Source organism: Stenella coeruleoalba, assembly GCF_951394435.1.
Source record: "Stenella coeruleoalba genome assembly, chromosome: 6".
NCBI classification, from domain to species: Eukaryota; Metazoa; Chordata; class Mammalia; order Artiodactyla; family Delphinidae; genus Stenella; species Stenella coeruleoalba.
In genome coordinates, this window is record NC_137151.1 from 17,896,382 (window position 1) to 17,923,318 (window position 26,937).

The following is a 26,937-nucleotide window of genomic DNA, read 5'->3' on the forward strand; positions in this document are numbered from 1 at the left end:
TTGTTCTCTTGCTTTTTGTTTTACTTGGTTCTGTTTTTGCTTCTTTTGTGTGAGTGCGTGTTTCCTTGTTTCTGTTTCTGTTTGTTTGATTTTACTTTTTACCATTTGTCAGGGGTTTTGTTAGCCTTTTTTTTTTAATCCCCTTTATTGCCGGGACAAGTGACTTGCGGGGTCTTGGTCCCTTGACCACAAGTCGGGTCTGAGGCTCTGGAGTGGGCGCACCAAGTCCAGGATGCTGGACCACTAGAGAATCCGCGGCCCCAGAGAAGATTAATCGCCGAGAGCTCTCATGGAGGCCTCTATCTGAATCCAAGACCTGGCTCCACCCACCTGCCAGCAGCTCCCAGTGCCAGACGCCTCACACCAAACAACAAACAATTCAGGAACACAAACCCACCCATCAGCACACAGAATTCCTAATATCATACTAAGCGCACAGACACCCCAAAACACATCACCTGACATGACCCTGCTCATCAGAGGGAAAACACTCAGCTCCACCGACGAGAACGCAGGCACCGGTACCTCCCATCAGGAAGCCTACACAAGACACTGGACCAACCCCACCACTGGGGGCAGAGAACAGAAGCAAAAGGAACTAAAACCCTGCACGCTAGGGAAAGGAGACCTCAAGTAGTGTAAATTAGACAAAATGAGAAGACAGAGAAATATCCTACATGCAAAAGAGCAAGATAAAAACCCATAAGACAGAATAAATGAAGAAGAGATAGGCAAACTACCTCAAAAAGAATTCAGAGTAATGATAGTAAGAATGATCCAAAATCTTGGAAATGCAATAGAGAAAAGACAAGAAACGTTTAACAAGAAACTAGAAGAACGAAGAGCAAACAAACAGTAATGAACAACACAATAACTGAAATTAAAAATACTCTAAAAGGAATCAGTAGCAGAATAACTGAGGCAGAAGAACGGATAAGTGAGCTGGAAGATCGAATGGTGGAGATAACTGTTGCAGAGCAGAATAAAATAAAAGAATCAAAAGAATGGAGGACAGTATCAGAGACCTCTGGGACAGCATTACGTGCACCAACATTCAAATTATAGGCGTCCCAGAAGAAGAAGAAAAAAAGAAAGGGTCTGAGAAAATATATGAAGGGATTATAGTTGAAAACTTCCCCAACATGGGAAAGGAAATAGTCAATCAAGTCCAGGAAGTGCAGAGAGCCCCATACAGGATAAATCCAAGGAGAAACACTCCGAGACACATATTAATCAAACTAACAAAGAGTAAACACAAAGAAAAAATATTAAAAGTGGCAAGGGAAAAGCAACAAATACCATACAAGGGAATCCCCATAAGGTTAACAGTTGATCTTTCAGCAGAAATTCTACAGGCCAGAAGGGAGTGCAAGATATATTTAAAGTAATGAAAGGGAAAATCCTACAACCAAGATTACTCTGCCCAGCAAGGATCTCATTCATATTCTATGGAGAAATTAAAACCTTTACAGACAAGCAAAAGTTAAGAGAATTCAGCACCACCATATCAGCTTTACAAGAAATGCTAAAGGAACTTCTCTAGGCAGGAAACACAAGAGAAGGAAAGGACTTACAAAAACAAATGCAAAACAATTAAGAAAATGGTAATAGGAACATACATATCAATAATTACCTTAAATGTAAATGGATGAAGTGCCCCAAGCAAAATACACAGACTGGCTGAATGGATACAAAACCAAGACCCGTATATATGCTGCTTAAAAGAGACCCACTTCAGACCGAGTGACACATACAGACTGAAAGTGAGGGGATGGAAAAAGATATTCCATGCAAATGGAAATCAAAAGAAAGCTGGAGTAGCAATACTCAGACAAAACAGACTTAGAAATAAAGACTATGACAAGAGACAAGGATATATAATGATCAAGGGATCAATCCAAGAAGAAGATATAACAATAGTAAATATCTATGAACCCAACAGAGGAGCACCTCAATACATAAGGAAAAGCACCTCAATACATAAGGAAAATGCTAACAGCCATAAAAGGGGAAATCGACAGTAACACAATCATAGTAGGGGACTTTAACACTGCACTTTCACCAATGGACAGATCATCCAAACAGAAAATAAATAAGGAAACACAAGCTTTAAATGACACATTAGACTAGATGGACTTAATTGATATTTATGGGACATTCCATCCAAAAACAACAGAATACACTTTCTTTTCAAGTGCACACGGAACATTCTCCAGGATAGATCATATCTTGGGTGAAAAATCAAGCCTTGGTAAATTTAAGAAAACTGAAATCATATCAAGTATCTTTTCCAACCGCAACACTATGAGACTAGATATCAGTTACAGGAAAAGAAAACTGTAAAAAATACAAACACATGGAAGCTAAACAATACGCTATTAAACAACCAAGACATCACTGAAAAAATCAAAGAGGAAATCAAAAAATACCTAGAAACAAGTGACAATGAAAATACAATGACCCAAAACCTATAACCTATAGGATGTAGCAAAAGTAGTTCTAAGAGGGAAGTTTATAGCAATACAATCCTACCTCAAGAAATAAGAAACATCTCAAATAAACAACCTAACCTTACACCTAATGCAATTAGAGAAAGAAGGACAAAAAGAAAAAAGCTCAAAGTTAGAAGAAGGAAAGAAATCATAAAGACGAGATGAGAAATTAATGAAAAAGAAGTGAAGGAAAAAATAGCAAAGATCAATAAACTAAAAGCTGGTTCTTTGAGAAGATAAACAAAATTGACAAACCATTAGCCAGACTCATCAGGAAAAAAAGGGAGAAGACTCAAATCAACAGAATTAGAAATGAAAAAGGAGAAGTAACAACTTACACCACAGAAATAGAAAGGATCACGAGAGACTACTACAAACAACTATATGCCAATAAAATGGAAAACCTGGAAGAACTGGACAAATTCTTAGAAAAGTACAACCTTCCAAGGCTGAACCAGGAAGAAATAGAAACAAGAAGAGATGAATCACAAGCACTGAAATTGAAACTGTGATTAAAAATCTTCCAACAAACAAAAGCCCAGGGCCTGATGGCTTCACAGGCGAACTCTGTCAAATATTTAGAGAAGAGCTAACACCGATGCTTCTCAAACTCTTCCAAAATATAACAGAGGGAGGAACACTCCCAAAATCATTCTACGAGGCCACCATCACCTTGACATGAAAACCAGACAAAGATGTCACACAAAAAAGAAAACTATAGGCCAATATCACTGATGAACATAGATGCAAAAATCCTCAACAAATACTAGCAAAAGAATCCAAGAGCACATTAAAAGGATCATACACCATGATCAAGTGGGGTTTATCCCAAGTATGCAAGGATTCTTCAATATATGCAAATCAGTCAGTGTGATACACCACATTAAAAAACCGAAGGATAAAAACCGTATCATAATCTCAATAGATGCAGAAAAAGCTTTTACCAAACTTCAATACCCATTTATGATAAAAACCCTCCAGAAAGTAGGCATAGAGGGAACTTACTAATTGTAATAAAAGCATGTATGACAAACCCACAGCCAACATCATTCTCATTGGTGAAAAACTGAAAGCATTTCCTCTAAGATCAGGAACAAGACAATGGTGCCCAGTCTCACCACTATTATTCAACATAATTTTGGAAGTTTTAGCCACAGCAATCAGAGAAGAAAAAGAAATTAAAGGAATCCAAATTGGAAAAGAAGAAGTAAAACTGTCACTGTTTGCAGATGACATGATACTACACATAGAAAATCCTAAAGATGCCACCAGAAAACTACTAGACCTAATCAATGAATTTGGTAAAATAGCAAGATACAAAAGTAATGCATAGAAATCTCTTGCATTCCTATACACTAACAATGGAAAATCGGAAAGAGAAATCAAGGAAACACTCCCATTTACCACTGCAACAAAATGAGTAAAATACCTAGGAATAAACCTACCTAAGGAGGCAAAAGACCTGTATGCAGAAAACTTTAAGAAAGTGATGAAAGAAATCAAAGACGATATAAACAGATGGAAAGATATACCATGTTCTTGGATTGGAAGAATCAACATTGTGAAAATGAATACTACCCAAAGCAATCTACAGATTCAATGCAATCCCTATCAAATTAGCAATGGCATTTTTCACAGAACTAAAACAAAAAATTTCCCAATTTGTATGGAAACACAAAAGACCCTGAATAGCCAAAGCAATCTTGAGAAAGAAAAACAGAGCTGGAGGAATCAGGCTCCCTGACTTCAGACTATACTACAAAGCAACAGTAATCAAGAAAGTATGGTAACGGCACAAAAACAGAAACACAGATGAATGGAACATGATAGAAAGCCCAGAGATAAAGCCATGCGCATAAGGTCACCTTATCTTTGACAAAGGAGGCAAGAATATACAATGGAGAAAAGACAGCCTCTTCAATAAGTGGAGTTGGGAAAACTGGACAGCTACATGTACAAGAATGAAATTAGAACACTTCCTAACACCATACACAAAAATAAACTCAAAGTGGATTAAACACCTAAATGTAAGGCCAGACACTATCAAACTCTTAGAGGATAACACAGGCAGAACACCCTATGACATAAATCACAGCAAGATCCTTTTTGACGCACCTTCTAGAGTAATGGAAATAAAATAAAAAATAAACAAATGGGACCTAATGAAACTTCAAAGCTTTTGCACAGCAAAGGAAACCATAAAAAAGATGAAAAGACGACCCTTAGAATGGGAGAATATATTTGCAAATGAAGCAACTGACAGAGGATTAATCTCCAAAATATACAAGCAGCTCATGTAGCTCAATATCAAAAAACAAACCACCCAATCCAAAAATGGGCAGAAGACCTAAACAGACATTTCTCCAAAGAAGATATACAGATTGCCAGCAAACACATGAAAGAATGCTCAACATCACTAATCATGAGAGAAATGCAAATCAAAACTACTATGAGGTATCACCTCACACCGGTCAGAATGGTCATCATCAAAAAATCTACAAACAATAAATGCCGGAGAGGGTGTGGAGAAAAGGGAACCCTCCTGCACTGTTGGTTGTAATGTAAATTGATACACCCACTATGGAGAATAGTATGGAGGTTCCTTAAAAAACGAAAAATAGAACAATCCCACTACTGGGCATATACCTTGAGAAAACCATAATTCAAACAGATGCATATACCACAATGTTCATTGAAGCACTATTTACAATTTTTAGGACATGGAAACAACATAAATGTACATCGACAGATGAATGGATAAAGAAGATGGTGCACATACATACAATGGAATAATACTCAGCCATAAAAGGAACGAAATTGAATTATTTGTAATGAGGTGGATGGACCTAGAGTCTGTCACACAGAGTGAAGTAAGTCAGAAGGAGAAAAACAAATACCACATGCTAACACATATATGGAATCTAAAACACGGTACTGATGAACCTAGTGGCAGGGCAGGAATAAAAATGCAGACGTAGAGAACGGACTTGAGCACACAGTGGAGGAAGGGTAAGCTGGGACAAAGTGAGAGAGTGGGATGGACATATATATACTACCAGATGTAAAACCGATAGGTAGTGGGAAGAAGCCGCATGACACAGGGATATGAGCTCCGTGCTTTGTGACCACCCAGAGGGGTGAGATAGGGAGTGTGGGAGGGAACCTCAAGAGGGAGGGGATATGGGGATATATGTATATGTATAGCTGATTCACTTTGTTGTACAACAGAAACTAACACAACATTGTAAAGCAATTATACTCCAATAAAGATATTAAAAAAATAAAATTTATTTTATTCATGTACAATTGATTTACAGTGTTGTGTTAATTTCTGTACGGCAAGGTGATTCAGTTACACATATATATATAAACATGCATTCTTTTTCATATTCTTTTCCATTATGGTTTATCACAGGATACTGAATACAGTTCTCTGTGCTATACAGTAGGACCTTGTTGTTTATCCATTCTATATATAATAGTTTGCAACTGCTAATCTCAAACTCCCAATCCATTCCTCCCTAGGCTGGTTTTGAATAACATAGTGATATTCATCAAGAACATAATATTAAAAGTAAATTTGTGTCGCTTCTTTTCTGCACCTTCTTGGGACCTGTTTGTGGAGCAGGAATTCAGGAAATCTGTTTTCCATCACCCTGACAACCATCCTTCTCTGCTCCTACCACACCAGGGGCCAAGGGATTAAGGTACACAAATATGGTTGTTTCAAAAATACACTGATGGAAAATAGTTTTGTTTTTCTAAAATCTTGCTGTATGACATTCAAAATTCAAAATAATTTTGAAGCATTATGGTTAATTCACCTGCAATCTTGCAAAAGAGCATTTTGTTAAAGTGTATAAATCTATGTAGGGGGTCTGTGACCAGCTGTGATTACGATCTGTCAAAAGCAGCCCTCTATCTTCTCACAGTAATTGCTAACTTATGCAAAGGATTCTATACAAACACAAATAGTAAATTTTAAAAAATCAAATAAAGTAAAATGAAATTCATATGAAAATCAGATGATGCATGAGTGTGTGTGTATGTGGGGTATGTCTATATGTGATAGATTTCTTTTTATTATCTGTTTAAGTAGACAATAGTGAGATTTGGGAGCAAAGAGAGTTCATTTACTATTGAGCAAAGAATTTTACAGAACAAGATATGACACTGTGACTAGAGGACATTACTTTAGAAAATAAAATATGTTTGTAAATTAAAATTGTGAGGCTTCATGGCATTTAGAGATATCATCTATTGCATCCAAATGATGCTGGAGGCAAGAGTTGTTGCCTGAAGTGTAAAGATCTCTGTGAAAGGAAAAAAAAATGGTGCTTCTCATTTACTCAGTGAGGGTTTAAGAAACATTTGCTGCCAAAGGTGTTTTTAAAATACTTTTAGCTTGATTAAATAAAATGTCCTTCACAGAGTTGTCTCAGTGACAATTAGATGAACTAAAAGCAATGTGCACCGCAATCATCAACAAAACTAACAATTTAAGTTTACGGTTCTAGGGAAATGAATTGTAATAACAACTCCTTCCTACTATTAAATCCAGTTAATTCAACCTCAAGACAAAGCCATGAGTTCTCAAAACTCTCAGACAACCACCTCGGTTTCCCTTGAGAAGGCTTTCCCACTTTTCGTGGTGATTATATTAAAAATGATAAAAGTGTGAGAACCTTTGGGGAAACAGGGGTGATTACTGGCCCTTTGCTGAAAAGGAACCATCAGCGGTTCCCTAAATTGACCTCTCTTCTGCCCCATATGTGACATAACGCACTTAAATCACTCCTGTGTAGAGCAGCTGAAGTTTTTCATTCATAGTTCTTACATTAATCATTGCATTCAGATAAATGGGGGGGAAATCATGTAAGGAAAGGCAGGAGCCTTGGAGTAGGAGGATAGAAAAGACCATATGCAGGCACTGCTGCACAGATATTAACTCACTTAACCCTCGATACTTCTCTGGAAGGAAAGTTACTATTATCATCCCCAGTTTTGCATTTGAGGAAACAGACACACAGAGAGTCTAATTAATTTGCCTAAGGTTTCAAAACTAGAAAAGAATAGAACTGAGATTCAAACCCAACTCCAAAGTGCATAATCTTACTTATTTTGCTTCACTATTGCTGAGGAAATTAAGTAAAAATGGCATGCACCTACAGGCAAGGTGGTAGGTTAGGGTTAGGGTCAGGATTGCAGAAACCAACTGCAGAAAACAAGATCTCTCAAGCTCTTATTTCTTCACATTACTGCAGGAAGTTTCAGGATTCTATAGACACTATGGAAGAACTACATTTTTAGATACTGGCTGACGGTCCCTTGTGCCTAGTTTAAGAAAAGGTGGGCTCACCATAGTCCTTGCTTAAAAATGATTACGTCCCAGTTCTATATGCAAACAGAACATTTATTGCAAGTAGGAAAAGCCAACTCATGGAAAAAGGCATCTTTCAGCATGTGAACTAATAACTGAAATGCCCTTTGAGGACTGCTATAAATATTCAGGAATTAACACTCTAAGTGATGTCAAATGCCACTAAGTAATAGACCAGAGTTTTCAACTGTTTTGGAAGACTACAGCGGTTGAAAACCCTCCTTACAGCACCCCTTAGCTCAACTTCACCTCTATTTTTATATGTCTTACATGGTGTACTTCTGCACAAGCTTTTTTGTTCTTTGAAGAAATAGCTCTACTGCTTAAAATTATTTTTCTTACAATTGCCCTTACCTAGTATTCAATATTTTGTTTATCATTCACTTATTTGATCATTAGGCATTGGGAAACAAAGCGAAATATCACATAGCCCTTCCCTCAAGGAACTTGCAATTTTAGGGAAACTGATCCAGTTTGAGGGTCAAACTGGGAGTGAAATGAATTACTGATCTATGCACTTTTTTAAGGCAGTACAATCATAGTCACTAGGCCAAGACTCTTTCAGGGTCACACATTTTAACCCTGTGCTCATCATTGACAAAGGCATCCCAATGGGAGCTACTAGATCCTATTAGTCTGGGAGAATTAAGAAAGGAAGATTTATATTTACTCAAAAGTGGGGCCAATACAAGAAGCAGAACACGGTTATTTTTCTGTAAACGTGTAAAAATGGTTCCATTTCTTACCTCTAGAGCCTTCAATCTTTCTAACAGCAATTTGGTCTTTTCTTTCCCCTCATCTGCACTGCTGCCTTCACTCCTTGAATCCTCATCTACCACCATGTGACGGTCTTCCAAAGCTTCCTTGTGTTTTCTCTCTTCCTCTGACAGTTTTTCCTGAAGCAAGAAAGAATTGTTGTTTTCAATAATCTCCACTGAAAAATAAGCAAGAGTTTAAGGTTGAGAAGTTTGGAACCTCCCTACTCTTTCTGCATTCTTTCCGGGGCTGAGGTAGAGAAGGTTTTGCTAAACAAATTCTGAGTGGGGCTTATATTAGTAAACACAGTAGATAATTTTAATGAATCTTGTTAGGACAAGTCATTGAGTCACCACCACTGAATGCACATGTCCTCTGCTCTGTTGGAGAAGTGACCGAGCCCATAAAAACGGTAGGTGGAGTCATGTGGTTAATCCATTTTTATATGCAGCATGAAATTCAGCTGTGCTCTAAACTGGGGAAAAATAAGTCAATCTTGATACCCTGACTTGTGAACAGCTTAGCTCCTATAATAAGATCATCAAAGTCACTGGACATGCAACCATTCAATTAAGGGAAAAGAAAATATCACAAAATATTGAAATGATAATGATTTCAGAATTCTAAGCTGAAACCATTTAGCTCCTTTGGCTCACTAATAACATGGCTCTTAAGGGCCCTACAGTCCCCTTTCTAACACTCCAGGATTTGTACTATAGCCTTGAGGCAGACGTAAAATGTTATCCTGTCTTCCCTCCCTGCTTGCTGGAGGTTCCTCACTCAACCTTGTCTCTGGCAGCTCTTTGGAAGTTGAGAAGTATTAATCTGAGCCTCACAATTGGCTCTTGTTTTCAAGGGAAAAAGAAATGTCAAGAGCCTATCACATAAAAATAAAATTTCATCCACTTTTGTACATACATCAAGATACCGTGCCACAGAATCAGGTGACATCATTCCATCACACTTTTGAATTCTAACCACAATGCTGCAGAAATCTTTGTATTAAAAACAGCTGGTTGGCAACCACGTGGGCTAAACTGGATTATCAATGGTGAGAGACTTCTTTATATTTACCATTAAACTAAGATCATTTGCAGATACAGAAGCACGAAAAATACGATTCTTAACCTTTAAGCACTTAAAAAATCTACTGAGAAAAGAATAGTGTAAGTGGGAAAAAAAAACCAGGTTTTCAAACTGTGTTCACAAAAGTACTTTGGAAGTCCTGAAATTATTTAACTTGTTTTTTGAAAATAAGATATGAAGTAAAAATGTCAACGTATATGTACACGTATATAAGTATACATGTGTATGTATAGATATATAAAACACTGGAGACTACATAGAAACTTGACCCATGTTAATCTGTACAGACAAACAGGTGTTAATCTGTTTCCTACAGATTTCAAGATAAGTTTCCATTTCTTTATAAGAATGTGCAACTGACTAGGCAGGTGATAGCTCTTTATGAAATCAGGCCTGGGCAAGTCCACATACAATGTACAGGTGTGTTCACTTCTGCAGCAGGTGTAAGTTCAGCCCAGATTCAGGCTCAGCAAGTTTAATGTGCAGATCCTCAGGCTGGGACAAATATCCAGGTTATGACTGTATTTTCACAGCTTTGATTCTTTAAGGTTTGTTCACTCAGCAGACTTTCATTTCCATGGTAAGAAACTTGAAATTGGCAGAGTTACCAACACAATTTTGAAATAAAGAGGTCCTTCTACTTCTCTTTCAAGATTTGGGATCACTGTAATTAAACACTAACTTGAGACTGTAAAGCAAGCTTTTAAAAAATATCACCTAGGGAGGGACCTTCAAGATGGCAGAGGAGTAAGACATGGAGATCACCTTCCTCCCCACAAATACATCAAAATACATCTGCAAGTGGAACAACTCCTACAGAACACCTACTGAACGCTGGCATAAGACCTCAGACCTCCCAAAAGGCAAGAAACTCCCAACGTACCTGGGTAGGGCAAAAGAAAAAAGAATAAACAGAGACAAAAGAATAGGGACGGGACCTGCACCAGTGGGAGGGAGCTGTGAAGGAGGAAAGGTTTCCACACACTAGGAAGCCCCTTCGCAGGCGGAGACTGTGGGTGGTGGGGAAGCTTCGGAGCCGGAGAGCGCAGCCACAGGGGTGCAGAGGGCAGAGCGGAGAGATTCCTGCACAGAGGATCGGTGCCGACCGGCACTCACCAGCCCGAGAGGCTTGTCTGCTCACTGGCCAGGGCAGGCGGGGCTGAGGCTCGGGCTTCGGTCGGAACGCAGGGACAGGACTGGGGTTGGCTGCGTGAACACAGCCTGAAAGGGGCTAGTGAGGCACGGCTAGCCGGGAGGGAGTCCGGGAAAAAGTCTGGAGCTGCCAAAGAGGCAAAAGACCATTGTTTCGGGGTGTGTGAGGAGAGGGGATTCAGAGCACCGCCTAAATGAGCTCCAGAGACAGGCTCAAGTCGCAGCTATCAGCACGGACACCACAGACAGGCATGACACGCTAAGGCTGCTTCTGCAGCCCCCAAGAAGCCTGTGTGCAAGCACAGGTCACTCTCCACACCTCCCCTCACTGTAGCCTGTGCAGCCTGCCACTGCCAGGGTCCCGTGATCCAGGAACAACTTCCCCGGGAGACCACACGGCACCTCAGGCTGGTGCAACATCACGCCGGCCTCTGCCGCCGCAGGCTCGCCCTGCAACCACACCCCTCTCTCCCCGCGGTCTGAGTGAGCCAGAACCCCCGAATCAGCGGCTCCTTTAACCCCCTCCTGTCTGGGCGAAGAACAGACGCCCTCAGGCGACCTACATGCAGAGCCGGGGCCAAATCCAATGCTGAATCCCAGGAGCTGTGTGAACAAAGAAGAGAAAGGGAAATCTCTCCCAGCAGCCTCAGGAGCAGCGGATTAAATCTCCACAATCAACTTGATGTACCTGCATCTTTGGAATACCTGAATAGACAACGAATCATCCCAAAATTGAGGCGGTGGACTTTAGGAGCAACTATAGACTTGGGGTTTGCTTTCTGCATCTAATTTGTTTCTGGTTTTATGTTTATCTTAGTTTAGTATTTAAAGCTTATTATCATTGGTAGATTTGTTTATTGATTTGGTTGCTCTATTCCTTTTTTAAAATATATATATTTTTCCTTTTTCTCTTTTCCTGAGTGTGTATGTGTATGCTTCTTTCTGTGATGCCGTCTGTATAGCTTTGCTTTTACAATTTGTCCTAGGCTTCTGTCTGTCCAGTTTTTTTTTGTTTGTTTGTTTTTGTATAGTTTTTAGTGCTTGTTATTATTGCTGGATTTGTTTTTAGGTCTGGCTGCTCTCTTCTTTTTCTTATTAACTTTTTAAATTTTTAAAAATATATTTTTAAATTTTTTATTTTAATAACTATTTTCTGTTCCTTCTTCCTCCCTCCCACCTTCCCTCCCTCCCTCCATCCCTCCCTCTCTCTCTCTCTCCCTCTCTCTCTCTCTCTCTTTCTCTCTTTCTTTCTTTCTCCCTTTTCTTCTGAACCATGTGGCTGACAGGGTCGTGGTGTTCCGGCCGGGTGTCAGGCCTGTGCCTCTGAGGTGGGGGAACCGAGTTCAGGACATTGATCCACCAGAGACCTCCCGGCTCTAAGTAATATCAAATGCCGAAAGCTCTCCCAGAGATCTCCATCTCAACGCTAAGACCCAGCTCCACTCAATGATCAGCAAGCTACAGTGCTAGACAGCCTAGCCAAACAACTAGCAAAACAGGAACACAACCCCACCCATTAGCAGAGAGGCTGCCTAAAATCATAATAAGGTCACAGATGCACCCAAACACAAAACCGGATGCAGTCCTGCCCACGAGAAAGACAAGATCCAGCCTCATCAACCAGAACACAGGCACTAGTCCCCCCAACCAGGAAACTTACACAACTCACTGAAACAACCTTAGCCACTGTGGGCAGACACCAAAAAACAACGGGAACTATGAACCTGCAGCCTGTGAAAAGGAGACCCCAAACACATTAAGTTAAGCAAAATGAGAAAATGGAGAAATACACAGCAGATTAAGGATCAAGGTAAAAACACACCAGACCAAACAAATGAAGAGGGAATTGGCAGTCTACCTAAAAAGAACTCAGAGTTATTTTAGTAAAGATGATTCAAAATCTTGGAGATAGAATGGAGAAAATTCAAGAAGCATTTAACAAGGACCTAGAAGAACTAAAGAGCAAACAAACAATGATGAACAACACAATAAATGAAATATAAAATTCTCTAGAAGGAATCAATAGCAGAATAACTAAGGCAGAAGAACACCTAAGTGACCTGGAAGATAAAATAATGGAAATAACTATGGCAGAGCAGAATAAAGAAAAAAGAATGAAAAGAATTGAGGACAGTCTCAGAGACCTCTGGGACAACATTAAATGCACCAACATTCAAATTACAGGGGTCGCAGAAGAAGAAGAAAAAAAGAAAGGGTCTGAGAAAATATTTGAAGAGATTATAGTTGAAAACTTCCCTAATATGGGAAAGGAAATAGTTAATCAAGTCCAAGAAGCACAGAGAGTCCCATACAGGATAAATCCAAGGCGATGAGAAACACGCCAAGACACATATTAATCAAACTATCAACAACAAAATACAAAGACAAAATATTAAAAGCAGCAAGGGAAAAGCAACAAATAACATACCAGGGAATCTCCATAAGGTTAACAGCTGATCTTTCAGCAGAAGCTCTGCAAGCCAGAAGGGAGTAGCAGGACATATTTAAGTGATGAAAGGGAAAAACCTACAACCAAGATTACTCTACCCAGCAAGGATCTCTTTCAGATTCGATGGAGAATTAAAACCCTTATAGACAAGCAAAAGTTAAGAGAATTCAGCACCACCAAACCAGCTTTACAACAAATGCTAAAGGAACTTCTCTAGGCAGGAAACAAAAGAGAAGGAAAAGCCCTACAATAACAAACCCAAAACAATTAAGAAAATGGTAACAGGAACATACATATCAATAAATACCTTAAATGTAAATGGATTAAATGCTCCAACCAAAGACACAGACTTGTTGAATGGAAACAAAATCAAGACCTGTATATATGCTGTCTATAAGAGACCCACTTCAGACCAGGGACACATACAGCCTGAAAGTGAGGGGATGGAAAAAGATATTCCATGCAAATTGAAATCAAAAGAAAGCTGGAGTAGCAATTCTCATATCAGACAAAATAGACTTTAAAATAAAGAATGTTACAAGAGACAAAGAAGGACACTACATAATGATCAAGATATCAATCCAAGAAGAAGATATAACAATTGTAAATATTTATGCACCCAAAATAGGAGCACCTCAATACATAGGGCAAATCCTAACAGCCATAAAAGGGGCAATTGACAGTAACACAATCAGAGTAGGGGACTTTAACACCCCAGTTTCACCAATGGACAGATCATCCAAAATGAAAATAAATAAGCAAACACGAGCTTTAAATGATACATTAAACAAGATGGACTTAATTGATATTTATGGGACATTCCATCCAAAAACAACAGAATACACTTTCTTCTCAAGTGGTCATGGAATATTCTCCAGGATAAATTATATACTGGGTCACAAATCAAGCCTTGGTAAATTTAAGAAAACTGAAGTCATACCAAGTAACTTTTCCAACCACACACTATGAGACTAGATGTCAATTACAGGAAAGAATCTGTAAAAAAATAAAAACACATGGAAAATAAACAATACACTACTAAATAACCAAGGGATCACTGAAGAAAACAAAGAGGAAATCAAAAACTACCTAGAAACAAATGACAAAGGAGACACGACGACCCAAAACCTATGGGATGCAGCAAAAGCAGTTCTAAGTCAGAAGTTTACAGCAATACAATCCTACCTCAAGAAACAAGAAACATCTCAAATAAACAACCTAAACTTACACCTAATGCAATTAGAGAAAGAAGAACAAAAACCCCCAAATTTAGCAGAAGGAAAGAAATCACAAAGATGAGATTGGAAATAAATGAAAAAGAAAGAAGGAAATGATAGGAAAGATCAATAAAACTAAAAGCTGGTTTTTTGAGAAGATAAACAAAATTGATAAACCATTAGCTAGACTAATCAAGCAAAAAGGGAGAAGACTCAAATCAACAGAATTGGGCTTCCCTGGTGGCGCAGTGGTTGGGAGTCCGCCTGCCGATGCAGGGGACATGGGTTCGTGCCCCGGTCCGGGAAGATCCCACATGCCGCGGAGCGGCTGGGCCCGTGAGCCATGGCCGCTGAGCCTGCGCATCCGGAGCCTGTGCTCCGCAACGGGAGAGGCCACAACAGTGAGAGGCCCGCGTACCGCAAAAAACAAACAAACAAACAAACAAACAAAAATCAACAGAATTAGAATGAAAAAGGAGGAGTAACAACTGACACTGCAGAAATACAAAGGATCATGAGAGACTATTACAAGCAATTATATGCCAATAAAATGGACAACCTGGAAGAAATGGACAAATTCTTAGAAAAACACAACCTTCCAAGACTGAACCAGGAAAAATACAAAATATAAACAGACCAATCACAAGCACTGAAATTGAGACTGTGATTAAAAATCTTCCAACCAACAAAAGCCCAGGACCAGATGGTTTTACAGGTGAATTCTATCAAACATTTAGAGAAGAGCTTAACACCTATCCTTCTCAAATTCTTCCAGAATATAGCAGAGGGATGAACTCTCCCAAACACATTCTATGAGGCCACCATCACCCTAATAACAAAACCAGACAAAGATGTTACAAAGAAAGAAAACAACAGGCCAATATCACTGATGAACATAGATGCAAAACTACTCAACAAAATACTAGCAAACAGAATCCAATAGCACATTAAAATGATCATACACCATGATCAAGTGGGGTTTATCCCAGGAATGCAAGGATTCTTCAATATATGCAAATCAATCAATGTGATAAAACATATTAACAAACTGAAGGACAAAAACCATGTGATAATCTCAATAGATGCAGAAAAAGCTTTTGACAAAATTCAACACCCATTTATGATAAAAACCCTCCAGAAAGTAGGCATAGAGGGAACTTACTCAACATAATAAAGCCCATATATGACAAACCCACAGCCAACATCATTCTCAATGGTGACAAACTGAAACCATTTCTGCTAAGATCAGGAACAAGACAAGGTTGCCCACTCTCACCACTATTATTCAACAAGTTTTGGAAGATTTAGCTACAGCAATTAGAGAAGAAAAAGAAATAAAAGGAATCCAAATCAGAAAAGAAGTAAAGCTGTCCGTGTTTGCAGGTGACATGACACTATACATAGAGAATCCTAAAGAAGCTACCAGAAAACTACTAGAACTAATCAATGAATTTGGTAAAGTAGCAGGATACAAAATTAATGCACAGAAATCTCTTGCATTCCTATACACTAATGATGAAAAATCTGAAAGAGAAATTAAGGAAACACTCCCATTTACCATTGCAACAAAAAGAATAAAATACCTAGTAATCAACCTACCTAAGGAGAGAAAAGCCCTGTATGCAGAAAACTATAAGACACTGATGAAAGAAATTAAAGATGATACAAACAGATGGAAAGATATACCATGTATTTGGATTGGAAGAATCAACATTGTGAAAATAACTATACCTCCCAAAGCCATCTACAGATTCAATGCAATCCCTATCAAACTACCAATGGCATTTTTCACAGAACGAGAACAAAAAATTTCCAAAAAATCTGGATGGGACTTCCCTGGTGGCGCAGTGGTTCAGAGTCCACCTGCTGATGCAGGGGACACGGGTTCGTGCCCCGGTCCAGGAAGATCCCACATGCCGCGGAGCAGCTAGGCCCGTGAGCCATGGCTGCTGAGCCTGTGCATCCGGAGCCTGTGCTCTGCAATGGGAGAGGCCACAACAGTGAGAGGCCTGTGTACCGCAAAAAAAAAAAAAAAAAAAAAAAAAAAACCTGTATGAAACACAAAAGACTCCGAATAGCCAAAGCAATCTTGAGAAAGAAAAACAGAGCTGGAGGAATCAGTCTCCCAGATGTCAGACTATGCTACAAAGCTATAGTAATAAAGACAGTATGGTGCTGGCACAAAAACAGAAATATAGATCAATGGAACAGGATAGAAAGCCCAGAGATAATCCCTCGCACATATGGTCACCTTATCTTTGATAAAAGAGGCAAGAATATACAATGGAGAAAAGACAGCCTCTTCAATAAGTGGTGCTGGGAAACCTGGACAGCTACATGTAAAAGACTGAAATTAGAACACTCCCTACAACCATACACAAAAATAAACTCAAAGTGAATTAAAGACCTAAATGTAAGGCCAGACACTATCAAACTCTTAGAGGAAAACATAGGCAGAACACTCTATGACATACATCCCAGAAAGGTCCTTTTTGACCCACCTCCTAGAGAAATGCAAATAAAACCAAAAATAAACAAATGGGACCTAATGAAACTTCAAAGCTTTTGCACAGTAAAGGAAACCATAAACAAGATGAAAAGATAACCCTCAGAATGGGAGAAAATATTTGCAAATGAAGCAACTGACAAAGGATTAATCTCCAAAATATACAAGCAGCTCATGCAGCTCAGTATCCAAAAAACAAACAACCCAATCCAAAATGGGCAGAAGACCTAAATAGACATTTCTCCAAAGAAGATATACAGATTTCCAGCAAACACATGAAAGAATGCTCAAAATCACTAATCATTAGAGAAATGCAAATTAAAACTACAATGAGGTATAACCTCCCACCAGTGCGAATGGCCATCATCAAAAAATCTACAAACAGTAAATTCTGGAGAGGGTGTGGAGAAAAGGGAACACTCTTGCACTGGTGGTGGGGATGCAAATTGATACAGCCACTATGGAGGTTCCTTAAAAAAGTAAAAACAGAACTACCACACGATCCAGCAATCCCACTACTGGGCATATACCTGGAGAAAAACATAATTTAAAAAGAGTCATGTATCACAATATTGACTGCAGCACTATTTACAATAGCCAGGATATGGAAGCAACCTAAGTGTCCATCAACAGATGACTGGATAAAGAAGATGTGGCACATATATACAATGGAATATTACTCAGCCACAAAAAGAAATGAAATTGAGTTATTTGTAGTGAGGTGTATGGATCTAGAGACTGTCACACAGAGTGAAGTAAGTCAGAAAGAGTAAAACAAATACCCTATGCTAACACATATATATGGAATCTAAAAAAAGAAAAAAAAAAGTGGTTCTGAAGAACCTAGGAGCAGGACAGCAATAAAGACGCAGATGTAGAGAATGGACTGAGCATACAGGGAGGGGGAAGGGGGAAGGGGAAGCTGGGACGAAGTGAGAGAGTGGCATGGACATATATACACTACCAAATGTAAAATAGATAGCTAGTGGGAAGCAGCCGCATAGCACAGGGAGATCAGCTCGGTGCTTTGTGACCACCTAGAGGGGTGGGATTGGTGGGTTGGAGGGAGACGCAAAAGGGAGGAGATATGGGGATATATGTATACGTATAGCTGATTCACTTTGTTATAAAGCAGAAACTAACACACCATTGTAAAGCAATTATACTCCAATAAAGGTGTTAAAAAATATCATCTACCTCTATTTTTGTATATATATGTGTGTGTGTGTGTGTATATGTATATATATATATACACATATATATAGATCCTGAAATAATTAGGATCCTGTAGCTAATTAAATCAAACAAACAAAGAAAAGCCACTGGTGTCATCAACTGAAAGCCAAAAGCCTTTGGAGTATAGCAACCGGATTCCAGATCTACCATTTATCAGCTTGGCAAATAATCTTGGGCAAACTACTTAATTTCAGTAACTCTTGGGTTCTTTGTCTCCTAAATCCGTAAGTGAGGCTAACAGCCACATATATAATATACTCACATCTGCAGTCAATTCTCATTATTCACAGTGTGTTCTATAAAGTTGTCATGAGCACTGGATTAACAAATACTGAATCATTGTTCCTAGGGGAAGTATAGGGTTAGGTTTCTGGAGGCCTCTGGTTGCAACAGTTTCGTCATTAATCAATACATAATCTTGTTTTATGAGTGTTTCTATTTAAAGACACCTTGTTTAATATATATTGTTGATTAATTAGCACTGAACTAACCGCCAACGGCACTATAACTCATGCTTGAACAAAGCTTATCTAACACCCATTTTCTCCACAAGGCACAGCACAGACCGCTTGCACTTAGGAACACTAGACAGCACTTCACACTATGCCTGGGGGCCACCTTCAACAATAAGACCGCTCACAAAAAGCATAAAACGTAAAAAAGTGTCACTAAATAGAGCACAAAAAGGACACATTTCCAGTAGAAATGAAGAGCTTAAAAAAGAAGGCGGGGCGTTGCTTTGGTTGACCTAAGCTGGGACCACAGGTATCGGATGACTTGAAGTTTTCACTCCTCTGTGAATGTCCATGAATGACCATGAAAGCTCTGCAGGGCTTGATTTCGGGATTGCAAATCAATTTTAGGGAGTGACTTCACAAAGTCCGAAAGTAATGAGGATAGGCAGTACTTATGCACACATGCACATTCCACTGTCTAGGCACAGTGCCTGAATATTATTATATGAAGGAACTGGACGCAATTCAATATAGTATAGATTATATATGAGTGTGTAGGTTACATAAAATGGAAGGGTCACTTTACATAATTGAAGAAAGGGTGATCAGTGATGACTGGGAGGTGTAATTTCGTGGAAATGGAACATGACTTATGTTTTGGTGGAGTGATTCCACTTGAATGGTTAGAGAGGCATAGGATGGGATTTTTGGTCAAAGAGAAAACTGTAACAAAGGCCCCCGTGAAGAATACATTTTGTCCTTATTGGTTCATGAGGAAACCAGTTTGATTCTATTGCAAGAAACACTGAGATGTAGTTGAGTAATAGAATTGGAGAGTAAAAGAAAGCGTTCTTGGAAATGAGAAACAAACATTCAGATATCATTCATTAATTCATTTATTTATCCTACAAATGTTTATCAGATGCAAACTATTGGCCATCCGATGGTCTAGGTGCTGGAGGTATGGCAAACAAGACAAAGTTCCTGTACTCTATGAATTTGTATTCTAATTGTGGGAAACATGACAAACTCCAAGTCAAATCAGTAAGTTATATAATTGTAACCAGTGGTCTGTTTACGGACAGTATGAGATGTGACATTGGTGTAAGGCACGTCTGACGAGGTGGCCATTTAAGCTGAGACCACATCATGGGAATGGGAAGGAAGCAGCCATGCAATGGTCTGGGACAAAAACATTCCAAACAGAAGAAATAATAAAGCAAGCACTGAGTGGCAGCGCTAAGCCTGCCCTGCTGACCAGCTGAGGGAGAGTCCGTGTGAAGGAGCATATAGGGACTCTAAGAGTAAGAACAGCAAGAAATGAGATCAGAGAGAGAGCTGGACCATAGGGGGGTCTTGCAAGGCATGGAAAGGGCTTTGGGTTCTATTTTAAGTAAAGAGGAATTGGAGGCTAAGTAGGGGAGCGATAGGTTGTGATTTACATTTTAGAAACAGCATCCTGACTGTTACAATGGAGAGTGGGCTGAGTAGGGAAGGAGCCAGGACACCAGCTGGGAGGGTTTTCTATCAGAAGGAATAAAAATTATGAATACTCTGAAAGTATGGAATAAGGACTTACCAAAAGCAGTTCTCATACTGGACAGTAGGTCAGGTGCACTTTTGCTCCTTGCTGGGCAAATCAATAGACCTTTTCAGTCCTCAGTTTCCCCCAGATGTAAAATGTCATGGTTGGACTAAATGTCCCTTGCAATATTAAGGTTCTAAGAATTCAATTACTCAAGACACAATTTTCAGGAAGGAAATGTTATCAATATGAAATGTTATCAAATGTTATCAACATGTTCAATGGTAACAGAAATGACAAGAGAACACAAAAAGGACCTCTACATTTTGTAAAAAGAAGGTTGTTAGTGGGGACTTGAGAGCTATTTGACTCAAGTGTGATGGTATGATACACAAATTGTCAGTGGTTATGCAAAAAGTGAAAAGAGAAAATAGAAGTAATTTTCTTAGATGCTTATTTGAAAGAGTGGCAGCGAAGGGAAGGAAATGTAAAGAACTACAGCCAAAGGGCACTGAAGAGACAAGTGGAAGCCTTGTTATCGAGATACAGACAACTGAGTTGTTTGAAGAACTAAAGAGAACAGGTAGCACCAGAGATGGCAGCGAAGGTGGTATGAAGGTAGGAAGGGGTCTCCCAAGCAGAGAAGGCAGAGGATGAAGGGCTTTGATGGAAAAGTCAAGGCTTTTTGAATGTGGTTCCCTGCAAAATATCACTTCACAGCTTAATTTCCCAGTTAGTATTGCTAAATCATTAGTTAGTGTCTAGCTTGGGTTCTTAAAGGACAAAGAGTTGAGTGCATGTAGTTCATTTGAGGAGTGCAGAAAACAGGAGTAAGGAATTGACTCAGAGAAGGGAGCCATTGAAGAGCACACTACTAAGCAACTGAAGTGAAGTCCACGGGAATCTCAGGGAAATGGGGCAGAACACAGGCCTCAGAATCATCCCACCCCAGGGGCTAAGGCGTTGGGACATTTATGCACCAACCTGTAAGAATCAATAATTGGGGGCAGCTCCTGGGGTGTCAGTTTCCAGCCTGCCACAGGCAGTGAGGGTTTTTAAAAATACTTCTCACATAAAAGTGCCCTTCATCACAGACACTGATAGCTAGAAATCGCGGGGGCACTCTCGATGGTTCTGAGGTATGCACAGAGTGCCACCAATGTCCTCTACAGGTGGAGAGGATGCTCGTGACTGCTCTGAAGGGACACTGCCCAGGAAAGAAAGCCATATCTGTACACTGCTCAGGCCAGTCATTGACCTGAAAGCACATTTCATTGTGTTCTAATTCTAAAATGCCCTAAAGCAAATCCAGTAAGTACTGCAGAGTTATCCATCTTACCCTTTTCTTTACTCTTGTCTCTTTATCATCACTTACCAATGAGAGTGTTAGAGTATAATGTAATATTGAGAAAGAGGACAAATGGAAAGGACACATTTTAAGTAAGTAGATGAGCAAAAGAGGAAAGTAAGTGGAAACAAAGAGGTAGAAGGGAAAGGGAGATTTGGAAGAGCTGGAAATATGGCTACACCCTACTGACGGATCACTACTGTGGATTTCAGAAAGGACACCTGTTGAATTTATATTATACTCAAAAAGCATGCCCATATATTTAAAAATTAAGCATACGTATTCTGTCTACACATAAATAACCCATTTCAATCAGAAATTTTAGTTCCTTTGCTAATGGATCACTGGTGATTTACCTAGTAAAAAGAGAGCAAGACAGAGCTCAGAAACATACGATTTTAAATAAAATATATTCTTCACATAAACCTCTAAGAGAGAAACAAGACAAACGAGCCAAGTCCACTCCTGACGACGCCAAACTGTGACAAGAATAAGTTGATTCCAGAGATGACCTGTTTTCATGTTTCAGTTCTTTATGGACTTTAATCAACAGTGAGTTCTATAAAAGTGAGGCCACCACACAAACAACTTTCACTCCCCACAACTTTCATATATGGTTGAGACCATAAGCTTGCTGCCCTCAACAAATACCAGCCGGTATGCAGGAAACTAGAGATTAGAAGTTCAGTTAGTATCCAAGGGTTTAAATCAAACTTTGCCTTGTTGGTACATAAAGCAATCCTTGGAGCTATAAGTTTCTCTAGGTGGTTACCAGGGCAATGATTCACCTCTGGGGGAGCCCTCATCTTTTGTTCTCAAGTGGTCAGCACCATCAGGCCTATGTATAATAATACCGATCAACACAAAGCTCTGGGTTGCATCAGTTCAGCTCAGACAGATGACAGTCCAGGGGGTTCAGTTACTCCAAAGAGCAGGCAGAATAGCCCCTCACTGATGGACAGCTACTGTTCAGTCAGAAACATTATGCAGGAAAGTGATAAGACCCTTTCCCAAAATGTTTCTTATTCATCTTCTGGTCATCAGCTTCCCCCAGCCCAGCACAGTGGGATTCAGGGAAGGTTTCAAGAGGTCACCTTACTTCGTAACTAATTCATCAATGCACCCATCCAACAAATACGTACTGAGCAGCTCCTGAGTGCCAGGCACTGTGGAAGATGCCAGGGGTACAAAGGTGAATAAAAACACACGTGGAGCCTGTTCTTATAGAGCTTACAGTCTTGTGGAAGGAGACAGTAATCAATATGTCACCAGCAAATGTAAAACAGTACTGTGATGTGTGTTGCGAAGAAGAGTTTCCAGGGGCTTCAAAAATCAATACTAGAGGGATACGAGAGAAGTCAGGAAAGCAAATGCCCGTGGTTACCACCATGAGGTCAACCAGGAAGTGACCTTGAGGTGGAAGGATGGGAGGGCAATTCAAAAAGAGTCTGAACAGCTGGGGAGGAAAGTGTATGTATAGCTGGAGAGGAAAGTGAGGCTGGATGGGCTAATGTGGCCAGGCCACAAGTCAAGGAATACTGCCTTAACTCTAATGGCCATTGACTATTTTCGTGTGTGTGTGTGTCTGTGTGTGTGTGTAGGTGGGAGGGGGTTGACATGGTAGGATCTGTATTCCGAAAGAGCTCTCTGGTACAGTGTGGAGGGTGGAATGGAGGGAGGTTAACATAGAGGTGGGGAAAGTAAGATGCTACAGCAATAGTCTAAGTACGAGTTGACTCAACCATGATTAAAGCGACAATCTCACGAAACGAGACCTCATAGTTTGTAAATTATCTTGTGATTTTGATTCTTTAGTATGCAGTTACTCCAACAATGACAACTAATATTTTCTTAGGTCACTATTGTTCAGGGAGTGGGCCGACAGCCACTGGAAGCAGTTCATGGGGTAAGGGGAGGAAAGAAGTGTTGCTTGTTCAAAACGCAGATACCTTGGCCGACTCTGGCGTCAGTGAATCACAATACCTAGGAGTGGGGTCAGGCATCTGTAATTTTAGAGAGCACCCCAGGTAATTCTAATCTATGCCAAAGTTTAAGAGCCTCCAGACAAAGATCCTCCGATATAGAACACAAGTCATTTTTACTTCAGATAAACTTCTGAGGTTGCCCATTTGATTTAATTCTTGTAACTAGCATAGAATGTAGAATGAACATATAATTAATCATCTAAACTAATACCTACTGGAGAGTAAAGGTTGTTGTAGCTATGAATAGTATACTGGGACAGAAGGTGTAAGCTAGAGAAACTGGGCATATTCACCCATAAATTGCTAGATCCTTCTTCAGTAACAGATGTCAGATGTTGACCTACCATAGAAACTACTCTGTATTAGTGTGATGAGCAACCCTTGGGAAATTTCTATTTGAGTTCGGAGACTCCAGTGCCCACCATGTTATATTGGTTCCTTTTCACAGAAGCAGATGGCATTAATAGCGTGTAACTACTTTCAATGGCTTCCACAGTCACTGACCATAAGGTTCAAAGAGAGGTTCTATGTGTCCAGTATGGGAGGAAAACAACTTCCCTGCTTGGAAAGTCTTCCTAATTTAAAAATAATGCTTGCTTGCCCATTGTTTTTATAAACAATAGAGAGAAATCTGTCCACCAGTGTCCTAAATGAGGTAGAAAACTGACAGCTGGTTGTGACAATGAGCTCATAATTTCTATAATACAAAAAAGTAATAAAAGAAGTTTATTGCCTTCCCCACCCTTCTTTCAGTCCCACCACATGTGTGTGGTTGCCTGGTGCATACACTTGGCCTCAACATGGTGGCCCTGCCACCTTCAACCCCATCACTGGGGGAGTGACACTAGGTCTGAGCCCAGGACTGGGAGGATAATTAAAGAACACAAATTTGGGCAAAGGGAAAAGGCAGTGTGTGTCACATGTGGACATACTTTGGCCTTTCATCTGATAGGATACAAGGAGGGTCAGCCTCACATGTTTCTTGAGGTCCATCAAGTTCCATTTCACTGTGACCTATTCTTATCCAGGGTGGGAACAGAGACCCATTTTAGTTTTAGAACAAGTAGAAATAAGAAATCTACATTCCAGTCCTAGCTCTGCCACTAACCAGCTGTGTGATTTTAGTCAAGTCACATAACTTCTCTGTCCCTCAATTTCCTCATCTTTGAATAGAATGCACAGAAATAGTCTAACTCAAAGGTCCCTTCTAGCTTTAAATGTCTACAATTTTGATCATCTGTAAAGACTCAATTTAGAAGAATAAGTATTTAAACACTGCTGAAGTTTAGGAATGTAAATACAGAATGCCATTAAGGTTAGAGCTGCCTAGAAGATATCTTGTGTAATAAAATCTTTGTGCTTCTTTTCCAGAGAGTCTGTCTGTCTGTCTTCCTTGGGAAAAAAAAAAAAAAGAAACAAAAAAACCTTTTTTTTTTTTCCTGTGTACTTCTCTTGGGCCCTCCGATAGATGCCACCTAATCTAACCTTTGCATTTAGCACATTTCATTCCCTGCCTGTAAGAAAGGAAAGGCCTGGTAAGCAACATTAGAATTGGAATTTAGTGAAAGACACTTGTAACACTCATAGGAAATCATGCCCAACATGAGTCCTGTCTGTGAAAAGAGCTTATGGGAGGAATAATTTTAAGTATCTTCTGGTTGCAAGGCTTTAAAAAAAATAAAATTCACTCATCTCTCTATTTTTATTATTTTGAATTCTGATGGCCAACACAAAGCCAGCATATAGGAACACTGCATGTCTGATAATAATAGTTATACTGTGTTCTAGCTCATTCATTCTTTTTCTGACAGAGACTGCCCTTATCTTTTAACACTGAAAAGGAAGGAAGGAAGGAAGGAAGGAAGGAAGGAAGGAAGGGAGGGAGGGAGGGAGGGTGGGACAGGGCAGGGGGAGGGGAAGAAAGGGGAAGAGAAGGGAAAGGAAGGGAAGGGACCCACCTCAAGTACATGTAGCTTTCTAACTTGAAGATGGCAAAATGAAACCACGGGAATATGAAGAGACAACCAACTATTCGACTTTGGAAAGCCAGTCAGTCAAAGAAGTTAGAACAATTTGTTTTTCATTCTGGATATCCAGCCGTGTGTTAAATCCACCTACTAATTCGTACTAAAAATGTAAAACTCTATAATTTAGGACTGATCACATAAGGAAGAGACTTTGGTAGTGTTAGCCTGAAACGTTAAGCTCTTTCCAGAACACAAAAGACATGATAAATAGCATCTAATATTTGTGTAACACCTCAGCGTTAAACCAAACCACCTCATATACCCTTTAACACACTCACAGCCACGGGGACATAGGACAAATATTCTGGGCGCCCTTTACAGACAAGAAAACAGGCTCCAATAGGTTACGAGGCATCCTGTTAGCAGGTAGTGGCAGAGCCAGAATTTAATTACGGTGTAATTTCGAGTGTCATGCTCTTTCCGCGGACCCAGGTACTTCTCTTGGACTTTCCCATGCACCCATAGATTCAGCCTTACTGCTCATTCTACCTGAGAATCTGTGCTCTTTATCCAGCCATGAGCCATGCTGCTGACAGCATCTCTCCCCAGGTTCCCCGGCCATTTCTCCAGGGAGTGGACGATTTTATCAGAGATGTCAGATCTGGCCTCAGGTGACTATTAGCACAACAGGTTTAACAAACCACAGCCATTTCCGTAGTTAATGATGATTCGATTAGTTCAAAACATAAACACACACCTACTACAAGCTAAATGAAAATGTAGAGGCCCGCCGCCTGGCTGACAGCCGTCCCAGTGAGCCCTGGTGACTTCAGCTTCTGTGATTTATTTACTCATTTGTTGTCTGGTGGTGGGAAGGGTGCACAGAATATATTGTCACTTTAGACAGCGCTTCGGCAAATACCGTAACAACACTCCGGGGACCGCTAGCAGCTTTTGTTCAGGACCACGCATACTAAATTTTAAGGGGGGAAAACTAGCGTCAGATAAATCACAGGGTTTTAAAAGAACATCCCAATTTGTTCACGGTTTAGCGTTACTACTGTCAGGCAAAACATACAAAACTCTTCTTTTTCATCCCTGGATTTGACTTACAAAGTGAACTCGGAACACAGTAAAATCCCCAAGATTAAATGTGTATGATGGATAAGAGAACAAAGTGTTTTCTTTATGTCTCTAATATGAACCACGACCACTGGCGTATCAATTCACATCTACTCCACATTATTCACTCAAAACACTCCTCAGTATTGCCAACTGTCTTCCATATTGAACAGCTCTGCTAAGGTACATTAATAAATTTTCAGATGATGCTTTTATTGCCTGTTCCATCTATCAGCAACATTTATTTCCTTAAAAAAAAAA

At 39.8% G+C, this 26,937-nt stretch overlaps 1 protein-coding gene across 18 annotated transcripts in view; it reads right to left on the reverse strand.

Annotated features, from left to right (window-relative positions):
* NCKAP5 (NCK associated protein 5) overlaps positions 1-26,937 on the reverse strand; it is a 1,134,964-nt gene that overhangs the window by 284,840 nt on the left and 823,187 nt on the right. For all 18 annotated transcript variants that reach the window (XM_079924718.1, XM_079924716.1, XM_079924715.1 and 15 more), the window contains one exon: positions 8,619-8,768. In XM_079924718.1, the coding sequence (XP_079780844.1) occupies positions 8,619-8,768 (150 nt within the window). The remainder of the gene's footprint in view (positions 1-8,618; positions 8,769-26,937) is intronic.